General features: G+C 55.5%; 2 protein-coding genes and 1 non-coding gene across 4 annotated transcripts; 1 reads left to right on the top strand and 2 right to left on the bottom strand.

Annotated features, from left to right (window-relative positions):
* Positions 1-5,190: 5,190 nt before the first annotated feature.
* Positions 5,191-11,983, bottom strand: Cnn2 (calponin 2). The gene is made up of 6 exons (XM_051139695.1): positions 11,816-11,983; positions 9,591-9,712; positions 8,606-8,672; positions 8,370-8,507; positions 7,356-7,619; positions 5,191-5,522 (listed from the first exon to the last, which is right to left on the bottom strand). The coding sequence occupies exons 1-6, from the start codon at positions 11,876-11,878 to the stop codon at positions 5,256-5,258; spliced, it is 921 nt and encodes a 306-aa protein (XP_050995652.1). The 5' UTR covers positions 11,879-11,983; the 3' UTR covers positions 5,191-5,255.
* A 2,382-nt stretch (positions 11,984-14,365) lies between these two features.
* LOC127183806 (U6 spliceosomal RNA) lies at positions 14,366-14,472 on the bottom strand. Its single transcript, XR_007830060.1, has one exon. It is a non-coding gene; the product is annotated as a U6 spliceosomal RNA (small nuclear RNA).
* A 1,088-nt stretch (positions 14,473-15,560) lies between these two features.
* On the top strand, positions 15,561-22,858 carry Tmem259 (transmembrane protein 259). 2 transcript variants are annotated; one of them, XM_051172902.1, is made up of 11 exons: positions 15,561-15,809; positions 20,082-20,336; positions 20,430-20,529; positions 20,606-20,716; positions 21,249-21,371; positions 21,438-21,538; positions 21,636-21,693; positions 21,766-21,849; positions 21,921-22,053; positions 22,183-22,282; positions 22,382-22,858. In XM_051172902.1, exons 1-11 carry the CDS (start codon positions 15,576-15,578, stop codon positions 22,814-22,816), a joined length of 1,734 nt encoding a protein of 577 aa, XP_051028859.1. In that variant the 5' UTR covers positions 15,561-15,575; the 3' UTR covers positions 22,817-22,858. The 2 variants fall into 2 exon arrangements, with proteins under 2 accessions (XP_051028859.1, XP_051028857.1); XM_051172900.1 differs by having other exon boundaries at positions 21,636-21,849.
* The last annotated feature ends 5 nt before the right edge of the window (positions 22,859-22,863 follow it).

The raw sequence follows: 22,863 nt of genomic DNA, 5'->3' as shown, positions 1-22,863 counted from the left end.
AATTGGGTAAGTCTTATCTTGAGTGGATCTTGGGAGCGATGGAGCTGCCATCGTGGTGTTTCTGAGGTGGAGTCAAGAGTTGCTGGGGCAGCTTTGGCGTGAGAGGTGTGAACACAGGCAGTTATTTTGTCGACCTTGAGAGCGGTGGCTGTGGTGAGCAGGACGGTGTAAGGCCCCTTTTATCGAGGTTCGAGTCTTTGAGACCGGTATCGACGGATGTAGACAGAGTCACCAACGTGGAAGGGATGTTCCGCTGTCTGAGAGTGGTCAGGTTTGTAAAGTTTGGCCAGTGGGGCCCAAACTTGGGCCTGAACCGCCTGTAGTCTTTTAAGACGGGCCTGTAAATCAGTTTTGGAAGCAGAAGGTTGATAAGAATTAAGCATAGTAGACAAAGGGGGTGGTCCCCCACACAGGATTTTATAGGGGGTCAGGTTAAAGCGTGAGGGAGTGTTTCTGGCTCTGAATAGAGTAAAGGGTAGGAGGCCTCTCTAATTTTTTAAGCCAGTCTTTTTTTTTTTTTTTTTTTTTTGGTTTTTCGAGACAGGGTTTCTCTGTGTAGTCTTGGCCATCCTGGACTCACTTTGTAGACCAGGCTAGCCTCGAACTCACAGCGATCCGCCTGCCTCTGCCTTCCGAGTGCTGGGATTAAAGGTGTGCACCACCATGCCCGGGTCTTTTAAGCCAGTCTTAATGGTCAATTTTGTCAAGATTTTTTTTTTAGAGTCCGATTTTTTTTTTTTTTTACCTGTCCTGAACTTTGGGGTCTGTAAGCACAATGTAAATTTTAATTAGTCTCTAAGGTCTTGGCCAGTCCCTGACTTACCTGGGAGACGAAGGTCGGCCCTGACCCGATTACCTTGGGAAGTCTAAACCGAGGAAAGATGTCTCTTAGGATGGCCTTAGTCACTGTTTATGTTGTTTTTTGCCGGGTGGGGAAAGCTTTTACCCATCCTGAAAAAGTGTCTATAAAAACTAATAAGTGGGGCTAGAGAGATGGCTCAGCGGTTAAGAGCACTGCCTGCTCTTCCAGAGGTCCTGAGTTCAATTCTCAGCAACCACATGGTGGCTCACAACCATCTATAAAGTGATCTGATGCCCTCTTCTGGCCTGCGGGTGTATAAGCAGGCAGAACACTGTATACATAATAAATAAATAAATCTTTAAAACAAAACAAACAAACAAACAAACAAAAAACTAATAAGTATCGATAACCCGCAGCTGGGGGCTCTACCTCGGTAAAATTTATTTTTCAGTAAGTTCCTGGTCTGTCTCTACGGACTTTAGTCTTTTCTGAGACTTGGTTTTTGTCAGCATTGACTTGTTGAGAAGCCTGACAAGTGGTTACAGTTTTATCAACTAGGGCAGCAGCTCCAGGGATGATGAATTCTGTCTTATCCTGGATCTGTCGAAGCTTTTTTGATCTTAGGTGGGTCCAGGTATGTATTTGTTGGACCATGGCAGCCGCATTGAGGGTTGGCAGAACAGTTTTACCGTCTTTTTGTCTAATTTTTGGAAACTGGGTCAAATATAGCTCTTAGGGCTTGGGCCTGGGCCTGGTTCTCGGAAGAGTAGTTATAAGCCTCAGGCTGAGGGGGTTTTTTAGCCCCGATAGACAACACCAGAAGTCCCAACTTGGCTATTTATTTTGTCACCTGATCTGCCTGCTGGTTGTCCATGGCAACAGAATTTTGGGGTTTTTTTTTTTTTTTTTTTTTTTGGTGTCCTGCACAGTGTATGATGGCCACTTGTTTCGGCAGAAATAGGGTTTTGAGGAGAGCTTTAATTTCAGGCTTATTTTTAATCTCCTTGTTTTCCAAGGTCAGAAGTCTTCGTTTATAAATACTTCGATGGACATGAGCAGTAGCAAATGCATATCTTCTATCAGTGTAAATATTAGCTCTCTTGTCTTTGGAAAGTTTTGATGTCTTGGTTAAGGCGACAAGTTCTGCCCTTTGGGTTGAGGTCCCTTGAGGAAGGGCCTGTGCCCAGATGACTTTTTGTCTATCTACCACAGCCGCCCCAGCCCTTCTGGTACCTGAATCCAGGAAGCTGCTGCCATCAGTGTACCAAGTATGATCAGCCTCTGGGATAGGACGATCTTGTGGGTCTTTTCGTGTACCATGCGTCTCTGCCATCACCTGGTGACAGTCATGCGGAGTCTCTTGTGCCTGGTCTGGGGCTGGCAACAAGGTAGCTGGGAGAGTCGCTCTTGTCTGCAGAGTTGTGTTTTTTTAGTTGAGGCCCATCTATATATTGTAAGAGAGTTATTTTTGGTGCATGACACGGAAATCAGTCAAATCTTGGTAGAGCGTTTTATTAAAAAGAGTAGGTGAATTTTTGAAACCTTTGGGAAGGCATGTCCAGGTAACTTGCCCCGAGAGTCTTAGCTCGGGGTCCTTTTATTTAAAGGCAAAGTATGGTTGGCTCTGAGGGGCCAAAGGCAGGCAAAAGAAAGCATCCTTTAAATCTAAGACAGTATACCAGGTAAAATCTGGCCTCAAGGTACTTAGAAGATTAAAAGGATTAGGCACCATGGGATGGATGTCTATCACTCTTTTGTTTACTTCTCAGAGGTGCTGCACTAGTGTATAGTCTTGTGTTCCTGGTTTTTTGACAGGCAAGAGTGGAGTATTTCAGGGAGAGTGACAAGGTTTTAGGACCCCTAATTGTAGGAATTGATTACTATGCTGCCTGATTTGCGTGCTACAGAGGTGAACCGAAAGTGGCTTGCCGACCAGAAAAGGGAACAAACAGAAAGGAGCTCACACAGACAGAAAGGGGAGAAAGGCGTGGTAGCCTTTAATCCCAGCACTGGGGAGGCAGAGGCAGGCGGATCGCTGTGAGTTCGAGGCCAGGCTGGTCTACAAAGTGAGTCCAGGATGGCCAAGGCTACACAGAGAAACCCTGTCTCAAAAAACCAAAAAAAAAAAAAAAAAAAAGGGGGGGGGGAGCTTGCGAAGCCCAAGGCCGCTTGCAGAGCACAAACAAAAGGAGCTCCTGCAGAGAGTACAAACAAAAGACAAAGTGAAAGTAACTCAAGGTCTCAGAAGTCAGTCAAGTCTTTGTGGCCTGGGCCATTGAAACCTTGCAACAAGTGGGTCGGTGGTCTCACGGAGACCCCCAAATTCCGACGAGCCCCCACAATGTTGGACCCTAGAGTCTAGTCGGGTAGTGGGTTGTCGTGAGAAACCACTCAAGGACCAGTGTTGATGCAAAGGCACAAGGTTTATTGCTGACGCACGTCAGGGGGTCTCACCACTCACTTGGGAGGGAGGCACACCCCGAGTCACTGCTACAAGCTATTATTAAAGGCTAAAACCGCAAAGGTTAGGAGGGGCTGCGTGCCCTATGTTAGGATTGGCTCTGGTGGTCGCTAAGCGTGTTTGTTTAAATGTTATTGGCTATTGCAGGGGTCGTTGGTCTTGGGGGCTATTCTTGGCAGGGAGGGGTGTTGGGGAGTTTCTAGAGAATTTCCATATGGTACTTTTCTGAAAATTGTTTATCTCAGTTGGCCACTTTGATCTAAGAAACTGGAACTGGCCTTCGATTCTTTCTGGGTCACTTTCCCAAGCTCGCCTGGGTCATGTTCCCAGGCTTAGGCTGTAAAAAAGAGAGCCTTACGAAGTCAAACTACTGTGTGGGGGAGATTAGTTATTAACCAGCTGAAAACATCCTTGAACAAGTTCTGAGAAGAGGAATAAATGTGAGCCAGAAACAGGAGGCGGGGCCTTTGGAGACTTGGCTGTTCATCACTCGAGGGAAGCCTTCCGGGCTCCAGCTTGTGCTGAGGCTCCAGGTTCTGGTTACTCCAGGCTCCAGCAGAAGAAATCCTGCTGACTACGCCAGGAGAATCGTTCCTCGGAATTGATATCCTTACGGTTTTGTTATTGTGTTCTTTAATCTCCTTTTCCTATTGTTTAAGTTAGCTGGGCTATAAGTGAGGTACTCTCAGTTAATAAGTTCGGAATAAAATATATTTGTTAAGAAAATTGGGCCTACACACTCGGGAGGCAGAGGCAAGTAGATCACTGAGTTCGAACCCAGCCAGGTCTACAAAGTGAGTCTAGGACAGCCAGGGCTACATAGAGAAACCCTGTTTCTATTTTTTTTTTTTTTTTTTAGTTTTTCGAGACAGGGTTTCTCTGTGTAGCCTTGGCCATCCTGGACTCACTTTGTAGACCAGGCTGGCCTCGAACTCACAGCGATCCACCTGCCTCTGCCTCCCGAGTGCTGGGATTAAAGGTGTGCGCCACCACGCCCAGCAACCCTGTTTCTAAAAAACAAAACAAAAAAGGGTGGGGGGAGTTATTGCACAAAACTGTATGGAGCTCAGAGGGAGGGGCGTGAAGATCCATATCTCTGAAGGCCCTGAGAAGGCTGAAAGTTGGAAAGGGGGCTTCAGAGTTGAGGTGCTGGGGATGTATTAGGAATTTGAAGAAAAGCTGGCGAGAGAGACTAGGCCTCTTCCTCCAACCTCAAGTCACTCATTCAACCACTGGGCCTCAGTTTCCCCTCCTGCCCCCTGACTTTTGTGCCGAGCTTTCCCCTGCTTCTAAGTGGCCACTTCCATCACCACCAACTTCCAGAATATCCTTTGTTCTTAGAAACGGAGGCTTTTTATTGGTTTTGGTCCACACAGGAAATTTCACATTATCTGGCAGCACAGGGGCCCCTGTGGGTCATGTGCCACACTTCTGGAGACAGGAGGGGCCCAGCACAGCTAATCAGGCCTGTGCAGGGAGGGCTGAGGAACCAGGCAGGGCTGCAGTCTGTCAGAATGCCTGCGGTAGTTTAAGGCCCAGTGGGGTAGGGGGTGGGGTACAAAACACAAAATCCCATGTGCTTTTTGTTGTTGTTGAAACTGCCTGCAATTTCCGTGGGTTCACAAACCACAAACTGCTGTTGAAGAGATGAAGAAACCAGAAACTTGGGGGAGGGGGGCCAGCCTCTCTCACAGCCCACTGGGATGACACCAAGGACCCCCCATGTCCCCTGATTAATGAGTCAATCCTGGAAAGAAAGCAAGGCCTGATGGATAAGGAGGGAGCATAGACAGCACAGGGCCTGTCATCATCCCAGCCGTCAAGAAGCTGAGGCAGGAGGATTGCAGTAAGTTCCAGGCCAGAGAGGGCTAGGAAGTGAGGCCCGATTTCAAAAAACAAAACACAATGAAAACAAAGAAAAAAACAAAAAACAAAAAAACCCGAAACACACACACAAGGATGCTGGTGCGGGGAGCTGGCAGCCTTGGGAGCTCAGTAGCCTGCCTCCTCCTGGCAGTAGGCCAGGTACTCAGGGGCCTCGCCCTGGCTGTCACCCACGAGGGGAGCCCCGTCGGCTGCTGGGCCTTGGGGGCAATACTTGGGGTCGTATATCTGCCGTCCCAGCCCGAAGACCTGGCCACTCTGGTTGGCGCCCTGCGTGTAGCCCATCTGCAGAGACATGGAGGAGTTGTCGCACTTGTCGGTGCCCAGCTTGGTGTCGTAGATGTGCCTCCGGGTCCCCGGAGCCGTCATGCCCACCTGGAGATGGGAGAGAGGGCATCAGAGTGGAGAGGAAAGGCGGGTCTCAGAAGGGGAACCCCTAATTCCCTCAACACCCCCCTGCAATTCTATATACCTCCTGCAATTTTGTTTTGTTTTCCTTTTTTCTTTCTTTTTTTAAAATTTTATTTTATTAATTTATTCATATTACATCTCAATGGTTATCCCCTCCCTTGTATCCTCCCATTCCTCCCTGCCTTCCATTTTCCCCTTACTCCCCTCCCCTATGACTATGACTGAGGGGGACCTCCTCCCCCTGTATATGCTCATAGGGTATCAAGTCTCTTCTTGGTCTTTTTTTTTTTTTAAGTTTTATTTATTATATATACACTATGCATCAGATCACATTATGGATGGTTGTGAGCCATCATGTGGTTGCTGGGAATTGAACTCAGGGCCTCTGGAAGAAGTCAGTGCTCTCAACCACTGAGCCATCTCTCCAGCCCCTTTCTTTCTTTCTTTCTTTCTTTCTTTCTTTCTTTCTTTCTTTTTTTTGGTTTTTCAAGACAGGGTTTCTCTGTGTAGCCTTGGCCATCCTGGACTCACTTTGTAGACCAGGCTGGCCTCGAACTCACAGCGATCTGCCTGCCTCTGCCTCCCGAGTGCTGAGATTAAAGGCGTGCGCCACCACGCCCGGCTCTTTCTTTTTTTAAAAAATTTATTTATTTATTATTATGTACACAGTGTGCTGCCTACATGTACACCTGCAGGCCAGGAGAGGGCATCAGATCCCATTATAGATGGTTGTGAGCCACCGTGTGGTTGCTGGGAATTGAACTCAGGACCTCTGGGAGAGCAAACAGTGCTCTTAACTTCTGAGCCATCTCTCCAGTCTTTGTTTTATTTTTCAAGACAGGGTTTCTCTGTGTAGCCTTGTCTGTCCTGGACTCACTTCGTAAACCAGGCTGGCCCTGAACTCACAGAGCTCCACCTGCTGCTGCCTCCTGAGTGCTGGGGTTTAAGGTGTGCGCCACCACACCCGGTTTACCCCCTACAATTCTATATGCCTCCTGCAATCCTCAACACACCCCCTATAGAGTTTCCAAAGCTTAGTCAAAAAACTTCTTTTGTTTCTTTCGGGTCTGGGTCTCATGTAGCCCAGGCTAGCTCTGGACCTCACTATGTCGTTGAGGATGACTGAACTCCTGATCCCCCTGCCTCTGCTTTCTGAGGATGCCATGTACGTGCCCAGTTTGTGCCATGCTGAGGACAGAAGCCAGGCCTCACGTATGCTAGGAGAATCCTCTGCCGGGGCTCCTGACACCTGGCACTCAGGAGGAGGCTGAGGCAGGAGGCCTGCTGGGAGCTCACGGCTACCTGGGCTGCGTAGTCAGGCCCTGTCTCAAACCCAGCCCTTTGCACAAAAATAAAATAAAACTTCTTGTCCACTTCTGAGCATCAATGTCCCACTTTCTCCTTTGCCAGCCAGGAGGCCCTTCCACCAGCCACACAGATGTCCCCAAAATCTGAGGTCCCCAATCCTTCTGGCCACAGCCATTCAACTTAACAGAAAGGTGACACTGGGCGTGGTGGTGCATGCCTTTAATCGTAGCACCCGGGAGGCAGAGGCAGGTGGATCGCTGTGAGTTCTAGGCCAGCCTGGTCTACGAAGCGAGTCCAGGACAGCCAGGGCTACAAAGAGAAACCCTGTCTTGGGGGAAAAAACAAGATGACAATATCAGATGGGGGTGGACATTTGTGGGAAACTGAGGCTCGGAGTAAGGTCGTCACTTCAGCAAGCATGCACAGTGAGGAAGAGACAGTGTTGAGGCTAGACTCCCTGAGTGGGCTGCAGCCCGGGTGGGGACCCACCTGGCTGGCACACTTGTTGGTGCCCATCTGAAGGCTAATGGTGCAGTGGTCCATGGGGGGCAGGATGTGGTTTTTGGGGTCGTAGAGATGTCGCCTGGTTCCATAGGCCGTCATGCCAGACTGGCTGGCGCATTTGTTGGTGCCCATCTGCAGCCCTATGACGCACTGGCCGGCCTTCATGGTGGCATCATCAAAGTTCCTCTCTTGTTTCTCCGAGTATTTGACCCCGATGTCCACACCACTCTGCAGCCCTTTGGTCTTGGCCTGAGTAGGGGGTGAGGGGAGCCAGGGACACTCAAGGCACGTCCAGGCAGCCGTCAGTGGACATGACACCGCCCCCCGCCCCCCCCAAGACGCTCGCCTCTGCCCTTGGACTCTCCAACTCCACATAGAGCGACTTCTGATGTCTTTTCCGCTCCCTACACAGCCCATGTCACCTGCTGCAACCTTGCTGCTCCCTTAAACACCTGGCCCACCCACCTCCCCAATATCTGGTTGAAAGGTGGTAGATTCTAGACAGCAAAATCTCCCTCCTCCCCACCTCTCGCATCAGGTTGGGGTGACCCTTTGTTTGGTTTGGTTTTTTCTTTTTTAAAAAAATTTTTATTTTATTATTACCTATACAGTGTTTTGCCTGAGTGTACACCTGTATCCCTTAAAACGGCACCAGATCTCAGTATAGATGGTTGTGCTGGGAATTGAACTCAGGACCTTTGGAAGAACAGGCAATGTTCTTAACCTCTGAGCTATCTCTCCAGCCCCCTTGGTTTGGTTTTTGAGACAGGGTCTCTCTGTGTAGCCTTAGCTTGTCCTGGACTCGCTTTGTAGACGAGGCTGGCCTCGAACTCACAGTGATCTGTCTGCCCCTGCGTCCCGAGTGCTGGGATTAAAGGCGTGCGCCACCACGCCCTGCTGGAGTGAGCAGTATTTGTCAGCTTGTTGACACCAGCCTCCTAGCCTTGTGCTGCTAGGCTGTCCCCCCCACCCCCCTTCCCCCGCACCCGCGGATCCTACCTTTCCAGCCAGGGCGAGCAGACACACTTGCACCTGGGTCATGTTCCCACTCTCGAACAGGTCATTGGCTTCAAACAGGTCCACGGGGTTCATGCCGTAGCTGACCATGGCTTTGATGAAGTTGGAGAGGTTTTCCAGCTGGGAGGAGGCAGGTGAAGGTGATGAGTGGGGGCGGGGGCGGGGCTCAGACACAAGGGCCCGGGGTGGGGGCATTCCCACCCTCTGCTCGCCCTCACCTGGTGCCAGTTCTGCATAGACCGGTTGATCTTGGGGACAGAGCCTGGCTGCAGCTTGTTCATGAGGCTGGGAAGACAAGACCCCAAGTCCTCCGTTGATGTCCCAGCCTCAGCAAGTTTATGCCTTCCCCCGCAACCTCAGTGCCTCTATCCTGCCCCAGTTTCCCAAGCAAACAAAGCTGCTGACAACGGATGCTAAGAATGCAATCTTGAACCACAGAGTTTATATATACAGTGCTCTGCCTGCATGTACACCTACAGGCCAGAAGAGGGCACTAGATCACATCATAGATGGTTGTGAGCCACCATGTGGTTGCTGGGAATTGAACTCAGGACCTTTGGAAGAGCAGTCAGTGAGTGCCCTTAACCTCTGAGCCATCTCTCCAGCCCCAAATATCTGAAAATTTTGGCTATGTTTATTTTCATGTGCACAACTGTGGAATATCCAAAAGACAGGTGCACAGCACACAAGATGGAGAAACTTCCAGAAGTGTTATCCAGTGAGGCAGGAAAGAGAGGGCTTAGGATAGGAATGCTCACAGCCAGGGCATGTAGACAATGCAATACTGCAAGGAAACAGCAGACAGGGACAAAGAGATGTGACTCAAGACAGAGCCATGGCACAAGAAAAGGCCCTGAGGGGCTAAACAGGGGGCTCAGAGGTTAAGGGTGCTTGTTTCCAGTCCAGGCCCCAGGTTCAGTTTCCAGCACTCACATCAGGTGGTTCTTGGCCAGAGTGCCCTCTGCTGGCCTCTGAGGGAAGTGCACTTATGTGCACATAGACACAGGGACACAAAGCACAAATAATAAAAATGAAGTAAACCCTAAATAAAACAAAATATAAAGATAACACAGTAACCCAAGAGAACAAAAAACATAAGAGAGACTATACAATAAGACAAGAAGAGAAAAGAGAACACAAAGACACAACAGCCTTGCAGGATGGAGAGCTCAGGACCGCTGTCTGGTGAATGTGAGCACTCACGTGCACAGGATTACCCCATCTTTCAGACCCTTCTGGAAGTCAGGGCCGATGGAGAGGCCCGTGAGTCCCTCTATCCAGCCTCGGAGTTCAGCTTCCTTCTGGGGGTCATATTTGGACAGGAGCTGGAGGAGCAAAGAGCACAGGCCTGAGGTGGGGGGACATGGTGAGGTGGGGTGGGCGTGGTGAAGTGGGTGGGCATGGTGAGGTGGAGTGGGCGTGGTGAGGTGGGCGTGGTGAGATGGGTGGGCATGGTGAGGTGGGGTGGGCATGGTGAGGTGGGCGTGGTGAGATGGGTGGGCATGGTGAGGTGGGCGTGGTGAGGTGGGCATGGTGAGGGGGGACATGCATGCCCTGCAGAAGCTTTCTGATAGACGAGGCCAGAGACAGCCGGGGAAGAGAGAGAGACTGGCCCAGACTGGCCTCCTGCCATGTGTAGAACCACAGTCAGCTTTCCAAGCCTCAGACTCCTCCGCTCCTCCCCACCCTCCCACTGTCCCTTGCTTTTCTTTTCTTTTTCTTTCTTTCTTCTTCCTCTTTTTCAAGGCAGGGTTCCTCTGTGTAACTTTGGTTGTCCTGGACTCACTGACTTGCTTTGTAGACCAGGCTGGCCTCGAACTCACAAAGGTCTGCCTGCCTCTGCCTCCCGCGTGCCGGGATTAAAGGCGCGCCATTTCCCCACCCCCAAACAATTTCCCTATCTCATCTGGACCGATTTTGCGGAAGGCTTTGCTGACAGGAGCGGGATTAGCGGGTGCCGGGGTGACAAAGGCAGCCACCCAGGAGGCACCCTGACCCGCAGAAATGAGCAAGGGTGACCCAGAGGCAAGCAGGGGTCAGCCAGGGATGCCAGTCGTGCCTGGGCCAGCTGGGCCACGTCTCTAGCGGCTCCTGAGGACTGGAGGGGGAGGAGGGTCCCAGTCCCGCCCGCTGTGGCCACCTCCCTTTCCAGCTGCCCTTCAGCGCATTCCTGCCCGCCGGCCACAAACTACTAGGAATGCGGTGGCCTCCCGGGTCTAAATCAGGACCAGCTGTTCCCCAGTGGCCAGGCTCCTCAACTGAACTGAACTAAGCCCCCACCGGATATGGGCCAGCCAAGGGGTAAACTGAGGCACGTGGGTCAGTCAGAACGGTGCCTTCTGTGACCTCGGCAGGCTGGTCCCGGCTATCCCACTTTCCAGCTTTTGAGCCAGTGGGAATCTGAGCCCTCATCCTCTGGTACTGACCCGTCCCATCGCGCTCCCCCCCCCACATTCCCCAGCTCCTAACTGCCCCATCCTTGGGGCTTTCCTGAATCTATCTCCATTTTATTTTCTCTGTCCCAGGGAGGTGTCCAGCCCGCCCTGCAGGAACTGGGCAGGGTTTTCAGACCTGAGCATTGCTCTGGGGGCCCGGGGGTGGGTTGGGGTGGGGTGGGGGGTGCGTCCTGAGAAGGCAGCTTGTTTCTAGCAGGGTGAGGATAGCAATCCAGGTGATATCTATGTGCTAGGCGACGCAGTCGTGTCAGTAGTAGGGACCTGGCAGGTGCCAGCCGGAGGTGGGCCAGGCTGGTAGTTTCAGCAGGCCCAGGCAGGTTGCCCGGCTTTGCTGACTGTGAGATTTGCATTCCCAGGTGCCAGGTGTGTGGGGTGGTGGACGATTTATCTGGAGGTTTCAGAAGATCGGGCGGGTCTGAGCTCCCCCAAGTCTGGGGGTCATGTCTCCCTCATCCTCTCATCGGCTCGGGGACACCTTGTTGGAGGGTGTCCATCCCTCTGAAACTGGTTCCTCTAAAAGATCCTCTCCCAGGTGTGCAGAGGGGGAGTCCTGGGAGGGGGCCACACCCTGTTAAGAAAGCCGCCGTCCCCGCCCCCTTCCTGTCCCCAACTTAAGTGGCTGGAAGAAAAGGGAAGTTGTGGCAGGTAACGAAGAAGGGGCCGCAGGGGTCCTCTCACACCCACAGCTCGCTCGCCGGCTTCTCTCTCCGAGGCTTTCAGGGAGCTCAGGGTGCAGAAAGACCCTAGACACTCCCCCCCACCCCCGCGGGAGGGGGTGCGAGAGGTCCCGGGGCGGGTCCGGAGGAGACACCCCCCGGGGATGCAGAGACAATCTGGCCCCTCTCCCAGACCCCACAGCTCCCCAGATCACCCCCGGACCCTCCGGATGTCAGGGTAGGAGCAAAGCCACGCCAGCCGGGCTCCTGCACGGGTCCGCGCGTTCGAGGCTGCCGCAGCCCCGCGCCCACTCACCCGGTTCTTGACCTCGGCCGAGAGCCCGTAGGACGGACCCTTGTTGAACTGTGTGGAGCTCATGGCGCGGGACCCTGGTGTGGGACGCGCGGATCGGACGGACCGGCAGAGGGACCAGCTGGGGGCCGACGGCCCGGGACAGGGCTGAGTACCGCCCCCGCCGCCGATTGGCTGGCGGAGCAAATGTCCTTATAAGGCTTGGAAGCGCAGAATTCCTGTGGCCGCGACTTCCTGAGTCCCCCCTTGGCCGCCGAGGACCCCCGCCCGCCAGAGCCACCCCAGCATCCCGCCCGGTCGGGAGGGCTCCACCGTTCCCTTTGGGAGTTTACGGGAAACTGAGGCAGCGAGGATCATGAGCTTCCGACCTAGTCCCAGGCGTCAGTTTACTCCCCTGTACCTGACCCACCTCTCTGCGTTTCTGTGGCTTGGGGAGAGGTGTGAGGGGGGGCTGGGTTGTCGAGTTTGTGCGGTCGAGTTCTGAGCTGTGGACATTGCGGGTTCCTGTGGCCGGGCAGGAAGCACAACCCCCCCCCTCCAGGTGTTGGGACACTGAAGAGCTTTTTGGAAGCGCTTGTCAGAGCGGCCGAGCTGTGTGGGGTGCACGCCAGGCTCAGCGGGGGTCAGGGAGCCACACCCATTCCCAGACGCTCTCCCCGCTCGGGTTCCACTCCCCGGCACCTGCACAGGAACACCCGTCACCCCCCAACACACGTACTTAAAAAACAAAAAACAAGAACAAAACTTAAAATTCAGCAACACAGGGCCTGGAGAGACAGACAGCCCAGCAGCGGTCAGAGCACTGGGGCTCCCGCAGGGGACCCGGTTCCGTCTGTCACTCCGCGGGATCTGACGCCCCCTTCCTCCTGCTGCGGGAACTGCATGCGCGTGGTGCGCGGACAAACACTTGTAAATCAACCTGGCTTCCTTCGCCTGTGAGCTGGGAAGCCATTGCCGCATCTCTGTTTCCACCCGGGACCAAGGCCACCCACACCCTCCTTCCGCCCCACCCCTGAGATCAGAAGAGCTTTCTGAATTTTGAAATGGAGAAAAAAAAAAAAAATCCAAGCTGGGAGCAGTGGCGCACGCCTTTAATCCCAGCACTCGGGAGGCAGAGGCAGGTGGATCTCTGTGAGTTCAAGGCCAGCCTGGTCTACATAGCAAGTCCAGGACAGCCAAGATAACATAGAGAAACCTTGTCTCGAAAAACCAAAAAAACAAAACAACAACAACAACAAAAATCCATCGGGCATGGTGGTGTTTACACCTGGAGTCCCAGCACTCTGAGAGGCAGAGGCAGGAGGATCTCTTAGTTTCAGGCCAGCCTGGTCTACAAAGCTTCAGAACAGCCAGGGGCTACACAGAGAAACCCTGAGTTGAAAAACAAAATAAGCAAAAATCCTCCTTCCCTATTTCACTGTGTGACGTTAGGTATTTATCATCCGTCTCTACACTCCAGGTTCCTTGTCTGAAAAAATAGATACGTTAAGTGCTCTCAGGGTGGCTTGTGCAGACATCAAAAATCTTAAGAATTTTGACTCTGGCTGATGGGCGCTGGCCAAGGCCCAGGATGACTCTCCCTGCCAGGGCCACACTTCCCCAGGGACGGTGCCTGGGGTCTGGGTGGCGGTGCTTTTGCTGCCATCTCAACGAAAAAATGAAATGTGGTGCCCATGCCTGCCTTCGCGCTCAGCACTCAGGAGGCAGAGGCCGGAGGATCTCTGTGAGTTCAGGGCCAGCCTGGTCTACAGAGGGAGTTCCGGGTCAGCAGGGATACCAGGGAATACCACATACTCAAAACGTAAATAAAAATAAAAATAAAATTCCATTCGTTAGTCAAGCTGGCCACACCCTACCTGCTCCAGGCAGAGCCATACGACTGGTTGAAGTGTTGCCCTGTGCTAGAGGGGACCCCAATGCTTTTCCAAGGAGATTAGGCTAAATTTTGCTGTTCTGGTGCCTCAGGGACACTTTGTATTTTCTAACAAGTGATGTGTGTCTTCCATAATAATTCCGAGACTAGCGGGGCATGGTGGCGCACCCCTTTAATCCCAGCACTCAGGAGGCAGAGGCAGGTGGATCGCTGTAGGTTTGAGGCCAGCCTGGTCCAGGACAGCCAGGGCTACACAGAGAGACCCTGTCTCGAAAAACCAAAAAACAAACCAAAGATGGTGACCCTGAGTGCTGCGAACGCAAAGTGGGAAAGTTTCCTCAGTCGTCGACTGTACAGTCCAGGTGCCGAGATGCCCGTCTTGCTGTCCTCCCGTCACCCTGGAGGTATACAGTAGTCCCACAGTGTTAGGGTACAGTGCTCACGGATGCCTCTCTGCTGCACCCTAATAACAGGCACGTTGCCGGGGATGGTGATGCACGCCTGGGATCCCAGCACTTGGGAGGCAGAGGCAGGAGGATCACAGTCTACAGAGCCAGCCCAGGACAGTCAAGGCTACACAGAGAAACTCTGTCTCAAGACCCAAACAAAACAGACACCTTCCCTCACGTGCGCAACAGCTGCTCAGTAATTGTCCTTGTTAAACATGGAAGGGGGGACGACAAAATATGGAACGCTTCACGAATTTGCGTGTCATCCTTGCGCAGGGGCCATGCTAATCTTCTCTGTATCGTTCCAATTTTAGTATATGTGCTGCCGAAGCGAGCACGAACTACAGGGTCTTACGTCAGATATTTAAAGCCATAGGGCAAAATAACTTTACACATAAAGGATTTTTGTTGTCATGTATCTGTGTCTAAAGTGACGTCGTTAGACACCAAAGAAAAAGGTCACCCTCCAGAGCCATGATGTCCATGATTATCGATGCCTGTACAACCTCACAAATCGATTAATACAGCAGTCTGAGAGACGCTTGGACACGCAAGGCCTTCTGGGAAGCTATATGCAAATGACAGGCACCACAAGGCTCCGCCCCCCTCAGACCGGACTCCGGCGCTTGTTGGGGCTTAGGCGAAACTCTATGCTAATAAGTATGTCCATGCGACTCCGTCCCCCAGCGCTGCCGCCACCAATGGGAAACACTATGCTAATGACCCCAGCGCAGGGTGGGCTGTCGGGGAGCGCTATGCTAATACTGATGCTAATACTATGCTAATAATGATCCCTATGCAAATAACCTTACTACATGAGTCTCCGCCCTCCTTTAATCCTCCGCTAATAGGAAGCCACATGCAAATAAGCAGGGCAACGTCGCCCCGCCCTCTAGAGCAGTTGGTGTGCAAAGCAGGCGATTGCCCCGGACCCAGGGCTGCCGCGGTTCCCGGACAGTCCCATGCAAATGAGGCTGGTGCTGAGACCACGCCCCTCAGCTCTCCCGGGCTAAATGGACGACTGCACGCGACTCCGCCTCTCACTGCCGCGGTAAAGCTCAATGCAAATGAGCGTGACACGCGACTCCACCTCCCCAGCCATGCAAATGAGCTAGGCGTGGCTTTCAGGAGCGCCAGGAAAAGAAATTGGACTTCACGTGACTCCGTAGGAAGACCAGCAGCCAGACTCCGCCCACCTCTGGTGTCACCCCCCCCCTCCTTCAGGCCTCGGAGGCCCGGCCTCCTGGGGCGGCCGTGGCGATCCCAGCGTCCTCCGCGCACGGGCGGCGCTCTGGCCCGGCGCTCTCGCCGGCGTCGCGGGCCGGACGGACGCTAGCGGAGGCGCAGGCGACGGCAGCCGGGGGCGGCGGGGGGGGGGGCAGCCGGCGGCCGGGACGCGGCAGGGGGTAGCCGGCGGCCGCCGGGGTGACTCGGGGAGGTGATGTCGGAGCACGCGGCGGCGGCCCCAGGGCCCGGGCCCAACGGCGGCGGCGGTGGCGGCGGCGGCGGCGCGGCGCCCGTGCGCGGCCCTCGCGGCCCCAATCTCAACCCCAACCCGCTCATCAACGTGCGCGACCGGCTCTTCCATGCGCTCTTCTTCAAGATGGCCGTCACCTACTCGCGCCTCTTCCCACCGGCCTTCCGCCGCCTTTTTGAGTTCTTCGTTCTACTCAAGGTGACCCCCGACCCCTGACCCCAGCTGTCATCCACCTGCTCGCTCCCACAGCTTCACCACCTGGTCCCGGTCTAAAATACCCTGATTCCAGCCTCACAGATGCAACCTCTAGTCCCCACTTCCTCTCAGGCCCCGCCTCCTGCCCTTTGATCTCTGACTCTGCAGCCTGGGGTCCTAGGCCCCGAAATTTTCCACCCATGACCAGAGCCCACTGTCCTATTGGGACACTATCTTGGAGTCGAGGTCCACCCTCCCACCTGTCACTTCGGTTTTACCCTGCACCTCCACTTGGGAACACTATGGTCATGTCCATCCCATCCTTAGGCTCCACTGTAGACAGCCTCCTGATTAGCATCTGAGGACAGCCCCTACTGTCACTGTCACTCCCACCCCCCCCCCAGCCTCCTCTGGGGACTCCCTTGCCCGACCACGGAGCGTCATTGCTCATCTCTGACTCTTGCCAGGCCTTTTGTGGCTCCTGGGTGAGGTCACCTCACAAGGGCTCGCTACAGAGTCAAAGCCAATGCCCAGGTTGGCCAGGGACCTCCTGCCTGCCTGAGTCTTGTTAAGAAGCTGCCCTGGCTGCGTCTTCCTGCTGTGCTCCCGGGAGGCTGGCTGGTGTTGGGGGCGTGGCGTGGGCAGGTGTGCTGATGATGCTGGTGACCTACCTTTCCTCCATGGCATTGGCTGTTTGGGAACTGGCTCCTGGCAGTATACCAAAGCTGGCAGTTTGGGGGTTTTTCATAGCGGTAGCTCAGGCATGAACTCAAGACAGATGTGGGGATCCCCTTGGTCTCCAGACCATGGTCTGCAGATGAGCCTGTGCCCCTTCAGCCTTCCTGCCTTCCACACCCTCAGCTGTGGGTGCCAGATGTCTGATCAGAGTCAAGGATGACAGTTGACCCCATGATCTTTCTTAATTGGGACAAACAGGCGCGGTACAGCAGGTGGCTTCTGGGGCTGCTGAGATTTCGGGGAGCTGTTTTGCCGTGTTTCCTGCCCTTCCTGCCTGTCCAGCTCAGCCCAACCTTCATAGAGGGGGGTGTGCCTGGTCACATAGGCCTGCTGTGCCTGTACCACTCTGCAGCCTGTCTTTACCCCAGCCTGGGTGTCAGCTCCTACAGAAGCCCAGGGAAGAACTGCTGGACTTGATGTCGCCTCTGCTGGCTTCACAGCCTCAAGGACCGAGACTAGATAGACCTAGAATGTGGCCCCCCAGCTGTCTGGACCAAGAACTAGCAAGTGGGTGACCATCACAGCATGGCTCTTTAGCCCTTAAGATGTGGGCAGGGGTCAGAGGGCAAGGACAAGTAATGGCAGCAGTTCAGTCCCTGCTGAGTGGAGGTCTGACCCCTAGGAGGTGGTGTGTGGGCGGGAGCTTCTGGAGAGCTGGCTGAGGGTGGTACTCTGTACCCACTGCAAGTGTGTCTCCCATTGTCAGATGGACTGGCAGCCCCAGACACCACACTGGGGTGACAGTGAGGCACCCCCCTACTTGCAAGGTATGGAGTGTCCTGAGACCCCTCGGTGGTGGCATCGAGGTGCCTGGAGGAGGTAATGGTATGCAGCCCCGCCAGGCCTGGGTAACCAGGCTCAGGGCCTGAGTCTGTGGCACTGAGTGAGTGGGGTGCGAGTGACAGCTGGGGACTTGTGACTGGCCAAAGTAGAGCAAGGGCCTGGGACACAGCCTGCTCCTGGCTCTTGGACTTGACTGGCAGGAAAGGCTGCTCCAGTCTCAGCCTGGGGTAGTCAGCCTTCATCACACCTGATACACAGCTCACAGATGTGGGTGTGGTGTAGGCTGGTGTGGTCCCAGGGCCTCTGTGCTCCACAGGCTGTAGGCTGGTGTGGTCCCAGGGCCTCTGTGCTCCACAGGCTGTAGGCTGGTGTGGTCCCAGGGCCTCTGTGCTCCACAGGCTGTAGGCTGGTGTGGTCCCAGGGCCTCTGTGCTCCACAGGCTGTAGGCTGGTGCGGTCCCAGGGCCTCTGTGCTCCACAGGCTGTAGGCTGCTGTGGTCTCAGGGCCTCTGTGCTCCACAGGCTGTAGGCTGGTGTGGTCCCAGGGCCTCTGTGTTCCACAGGCTGTAGGCTGGTGTGGTCCCAGGGCCTCTGTGCTCCACAGGCTGTAGGCTGATGCGGTCCCAGGGCCTCTGTGTTCCACAGGCTGTAGGCTGGTGTGGTCCCAGGGCCTCTGTGCTCCACAGGCTGTAGGCTGATGCGGTCCCAGGGCCTCTGTGTTCCACAGGCTGTAGGCTGGTGTGGTCCCAGCATCTCTGTGCTCCACAGGCTGTAGGCTGCTGTGGTCCCAGGGCCTCTGTGCTCCACAGGCTGTAGGCTGCTGTGGTCCCAGGGCCTCTGTGCTCCCCAGACTGTAGGCTGCTGTGGTCCCAGGGCCTCTGTGCTCCACAGACTGTAGGCTGGTGCGGTCCCAGGGCCTCTGTGCTCCACAGGCTGTAGGCTGCTGTGGTCCCAGGGCCTCTGTGCTCCACAGGCTGTAGGCTGCTATGGTCCCAGGGCCTCTGTGCTCCACAGGCTGTAGGCTGGTGCGGTCCCAGGGCCTCTGTGCTCCACAGGCTGTAGGCTGGTGCGGTCCCAGGGCCTCTGTGCTCCACAGACTGTAGGCTGGTGTGGTCCCAGGGCCTCTATGGCTGTTCTTCATCCCCTCAGGCTATGTCCTGCTGATGCAGCTGTGTATGGAGCAGGGTGGGTCTTCCTAAGGGTGGCCTTAGGTTACTTATGTCCCCTAAACTGCTACCTAAAAGCAGATGGGAGGTGCTGTTCTGCTTGCTCTGTCGTGGTTTGGGGGTCCAGTCTTGTCCCTTGAGTGCACAGATGGACATGCAGGGCTGTCAGAGACTATCCTGCCACGAGGGTTCCCTCCACACTGCCCCTGTCCGCAGCCAGCACCATATTGGGGTCAGGGATCTGCTGGTGGGGAGCTAAGATGTCAGTTGGGGCCATAGAGGAACTTACTCTAGACAGTGCCACAGAGTGCCAGGGGTCTCCTTCAGCCCCAAGAGCACAGCACATGTGGGGCGTCCTGGGGCTGGCAGTATTGAGCAGCATGCCTGGCCCGCACTGACGCCTGGCACGCCCAGGGCTGTGCTTCTCAACCTTCCTAACGCCCCAACCCTTTAATACAGCCCTCAGGTGCTGAGCCCCAAAGTTAACATTTTTGTTGTTACTTCTTAACTGTAATTTTGTTATGCTGTTATGACTTGTAACTAAACATCTGTGTCTTCAGGGGTTCTGAGTGACAGGTGCCTGCCGGTCACGACCCACAGGCTGAGAACCACTGAGTTATAGCCCACACATGCGCTGAGTAAGGAAAGAGGGGGGTGGCGTGGCTGCTGGGACCCCTTGAGTGACCATGCTCCAGCGTGAGGACCCCGAGGTTATCGTGTTAGCTGCAGTGACACCCGCCTCTGCACTCGGTGAGTCCAGAACAGCCAGTGCTACCCAGAGCAACCCTGTCTCAAAAACAGAGAGAAAGTATGTCTTTGTGTATATGTAAATGCGTACACACAGGGGAGCCTGTACCCCCAGTGTGTGCGTAAAGGTCAGAGAAGAGCTTGAGGTGTCAGGTGCTTATATCTGCGTCCTGGGGGATCAAACTTAGGCTCTGGCTTAGCAGCAAGCTCCCTCATCAAACGAGCCGTCTCGGCAACCTGTACAGTTTTTTTGTTTGTTTGTTTTTGTTTTTCAAGACAAGGTTTCTCTGTGTAGCCTTGGCCATCCTGGACTCACTTTGTAGATCAGGGCCTGTACAGTTTTTATTTTTTATTTATTTATTTATTTTCCCTTAAATGTATTTGAACATGTGCCGCTGGCTCAGCCTCAACAGGGCACCCTGAGCCCTGCAGTGTGTTGAGCAGACTTCTTGCCGTCCCCTCATCCCCTGCCAGCAGCCACCTGAGTGTGAACGGCTCACGCTCCCAACGTGCCACGGGACGACTAGCAGGGTGGCCTGGTCCTGCTGAGGTGCTGGGGCCTCACCGGGGCAGCTCAGCTGTGTCCTTGTGGCTCCTGCCAGCCCCAGGAGCAGGGCAGAGGGTGCCTTGCTGGAGATGGTGGCTATTCTTAGCCGGTGAGGTCAGGAGCTCTGTCACTGAGCTGCTGCGGGGAGGCCGGGGTCCCCAAAGGCAGCTGTGAGTTGAAGCACCTGCTGGGCCAGAAGGTCATGGAGCTGCGGCGGGGTGGTGATAGAGGGGACCCTAGGTCAGCTGCCCCCCCCCCCCCCCCCCCCGCTCTGCTGACTGCCCCCTCCCCCCAGGCCCTGTTCGTGCTGTTCGTGCTGGCCTACATTCACATTGTCTTCTCCCGCTCGCCCATCAACTGCTTGGAGCATGTTCGCGATCGGTGGCCGCGGGAAGGCGTCCTGCGCGTGGAGGTGCGCCACAACTCCAGCCGGGCGCCCGTGGTCCTGCAGTTCTGTGATGGGGGCCTCAGCGGCCTGGAGCTGGAGCCGGAGGGCCTGGAGCTGGAGGAGGAGCTGACCGTGGAGATGTTCACCAACAGCTCCATCAAGGTGGGCAGGTGCCAGGGGCGCCCCGCTGGCGTCACTCACCCAGTGGGAGCTTCCTGTGGGCCCCACTGACGCCTCTGTTCCCTGTGCCTGCAGTTTGAGCTGGACATTGAACCCAAAGTGTTCAAGCCACCAGGTGGCGCCGATGCCCTGAACGACAGCCAGGACTTTCCTTTCCCCGAGACGCCAGCAAAAGGTGTGCGGGCCTGCCAGGAGGGTGGCAAGGCCGCGCTGAGCGAGGGGCCCACTGACCGCTCTGTCCCTGTCCACAGTGTGGCCCCAGGATGAGTACATTGTGGAGTACTCGCTGGAATACGGCTTTCTGCGGCTGTCGCAGGCCACACGCCAGCGCCTGAGCATTCCCGTCATGGTGGTCACCCTAGGTGAGGCGGCCCTGCTGGGCTGGGGCTAGGCTAAGGACAGGCCAGCTGCAGAGGGCTTCCTAGCTCCTGGGACCTGTAGCCAGATTTATTTTTTCTAACACTAACACTAGATAGGAAAGAGGGAAAAAAAAAAAAAAAAAGGCAGAGGGGACAGAGGGCGGTTATTGTTTGACTACTTCCTGCCCACTAGGGGCGTCAGGTTCCCTTGGGGCAGGTTTTATCTTTGCTGTCTGCTAGCTGATTTCTTCTCGTTTTCGGCTCTTTGCGCAATATACTTGAGCAATGCAGCCAACAGCACCCACCTCAGCCAGCAGCCCCCCTCGGGCGCTTAGCTATGCCACAGTCACCTGCTGTGAAACCGCCTCACAGCCCACAGCTGAGAGTCAAATAAAAACACACTCCTGCAAAAATAAAATAATTTTAAAAGAATTGAAAAAAAAACACTCCTGTAACAGTTCTGTGGTTTTTTAAAAGAAACCAAAATCACACAATTACCAGCACAGTGACCAGTATTGACTCCACCCACCCCCAGACCCCACCCGGGACCAGTGCTTTGGGGACCGTTTCAGCCGGCTGCTGCTGGACGAGTTCCTGGGCTATGACGACATCCTCATGTCCAGTGTGAAGGGCCTGGCCGAGAACGAGGAAAACAAGGGTGAGCCTGGGGAAGGGGGAGGGGCAGGAGGAGGGGGGCCCAGCTACTCACGGCCCCCTCCCCCAGGCTTCCTGCGCAATGTGGTGTCTGGGGAGCACTACCGCTTTGTCAGCATGTGGATGGCTCGCACTTCGTACCTGGCGGCCTTCGTCATCATGGTCATCTTTGTGAGTGACTGGGAGTGCTGGCGCTCTGGGGTCGGGGCCTCCTGGGCTGTGGTAGCTTCCTAGGCTCCCACGCCCTGACCCTGCCCCCTGCCCACAGACCCTCAGTGTGTCCATGCTGCTACGGTACTCGCACCACCAGATCTTCGTCTTCATCGGTGAGTCCCGGCCGGCCGGGGGTGGGCTGGGCTCTCCCCAGGCCCTCACAGGCGGCCACCCTGTGCCCGCAGTGGACCTGCTGCAGATGCTGGAGATGAACATGGCCATCGCCTTCCCCGCAGCGCCCCTGCTCACCGTCATCCTGGCTCTCGTCGGTGAGGACCCCCGCTGCGCCCCCGCCCCTGCCCCGCCCCACCCGTGCCAACCCCGCCGCGTGTCCCCGCAGGGATGGAGGCCATCATGTCTGAGTTCTTCAACGACACCACCACGGCCTTCTACATCATCCTCATCGTGTGGCTGGCCGACCAGTACGATGCCATCTGCTGCCACACCAACACCAGCAAGCGGCACTGGCTGAGGTGGGGATAGGGTGGGGTGGGGGAGCAGGGAGTAGGCGAAGGTGGGGTGAGGTGAGGGTGGAGCCGGAAGGGAGCCCTTCGGCGGGGCAGGGCGGGGCCTGTCTGGCAGGGCAGCTTCTCCACCCGCAGGTTCTTCTACCTGTACCACTTCGCCTTCTACGCCTACCATTACCGCTTCAACGGGCAGTACAGCAGCCTGGCCCTGCTCACCTCCTGGCTCTTCATCCAGGTGAGGGTCGCCCCTAACCTGCTGCCCCCAGGGGGCTGGCGGGCCTTTGCGCTGTGGGCAGGGCCTCCTCGGCCTCGCCCTGACAGCTGACCTCCACAGCATTCCATGATCTACTTCTTCCACCACTACGAGTTGCCAGCCATCCTGCAGCAGCTCCGCATCCAGGAGATGCTGCTGCAGACGCCGCCGCTGGGCCCCGGGACCCCCACGGCGCTGCCTGACGACCTTAACAACAACTCTGGCTCCCCAGCGGCCCCCGATCCCGGCCCTCCCCTCGCGCTGGGCCCCAGCTCCAGCTCTGCACCTGCTGGCGGCGCCTCTGGGCCTGGCTCACTGGGTGCCGCGGCCTCAGTGTCCGGCAGTGACCTGGGCTGGGTAGCCGAGACGGCCGCCATCATCTCGGACGCGTCTTTCCTGTCCGGGCTGAGCGCCTCGTTGCTGGAGCGGCGGCAAGCAGCCCCCAGCACCCCGGACAGCGCACGCCCTGACCTGGGAACCCCTCTGGAGGACGCACCCGCGCCTGCTGGGTCCTGAGAGCGATGTCGTGCCTGGCTCTCGGCGGAACCGCAGCCGGAGCCTGA

This window comes from Acomys russatus, chromosome 31, assembly GCF_903995435.1.
Source record: "Acomys russatus chromosome 31, mAcoRus1.1, whole genome shotgun sequence".
NCBI classification, from domain to species: domain Eukaryota; kingdom Metazoa; phylum Chordata; class Mammalia; order Rodentia; family Muridae; genus Acomys; species Acomys russatus.
This window is presented reverse-complemented; position numbering and strand designations above follow the sequence as displayed.

Coding starts and splice junctions, on each gene's coding strand:
- Cnn2 (XM_051139695.1), bottom strand. CDS start 11,878: ATGAGCTCCACACAGTTCAACAAGGGTCCGTCCTACGGGCTCTCGGCC. Junction 9,713..11,815: donor CGGCCGAGGTCAAGAACCGG/GTGAGTGGGCGC, acceptor TTGCTCCTCCAG/CTCCTGTCCAAATATGACCC. Junction 8,508..8,605: donor CTATGCAGAACTGGCACCAG/GTGAGGGCGAGC, acceptor GCCTCCTCCCAG/CTGGAAAACCTCTCCAACTT.
- Tmem259 (XM_051172900.1), top strand. CDS start 15,576: ATGTCGGAGCACGCGGCGGCGGCCCCAGGGCCCGGGCCCAACGGCGGC. Junction 15,810..20,081: donor AGTTCTTCGTTCTACTCAAG/GTGACCCCCGAC, acceptor CCCTCCCCCCAG/GCCCTGTTCGTGCTGTTCGT. Junction 22,283..22,381: donor CCTCCTGGCTCTTCATCCAG/GTGAGGGTCGCC, acceptor TGACCTCCACAG/CATTCCATGATCTACTTCTT.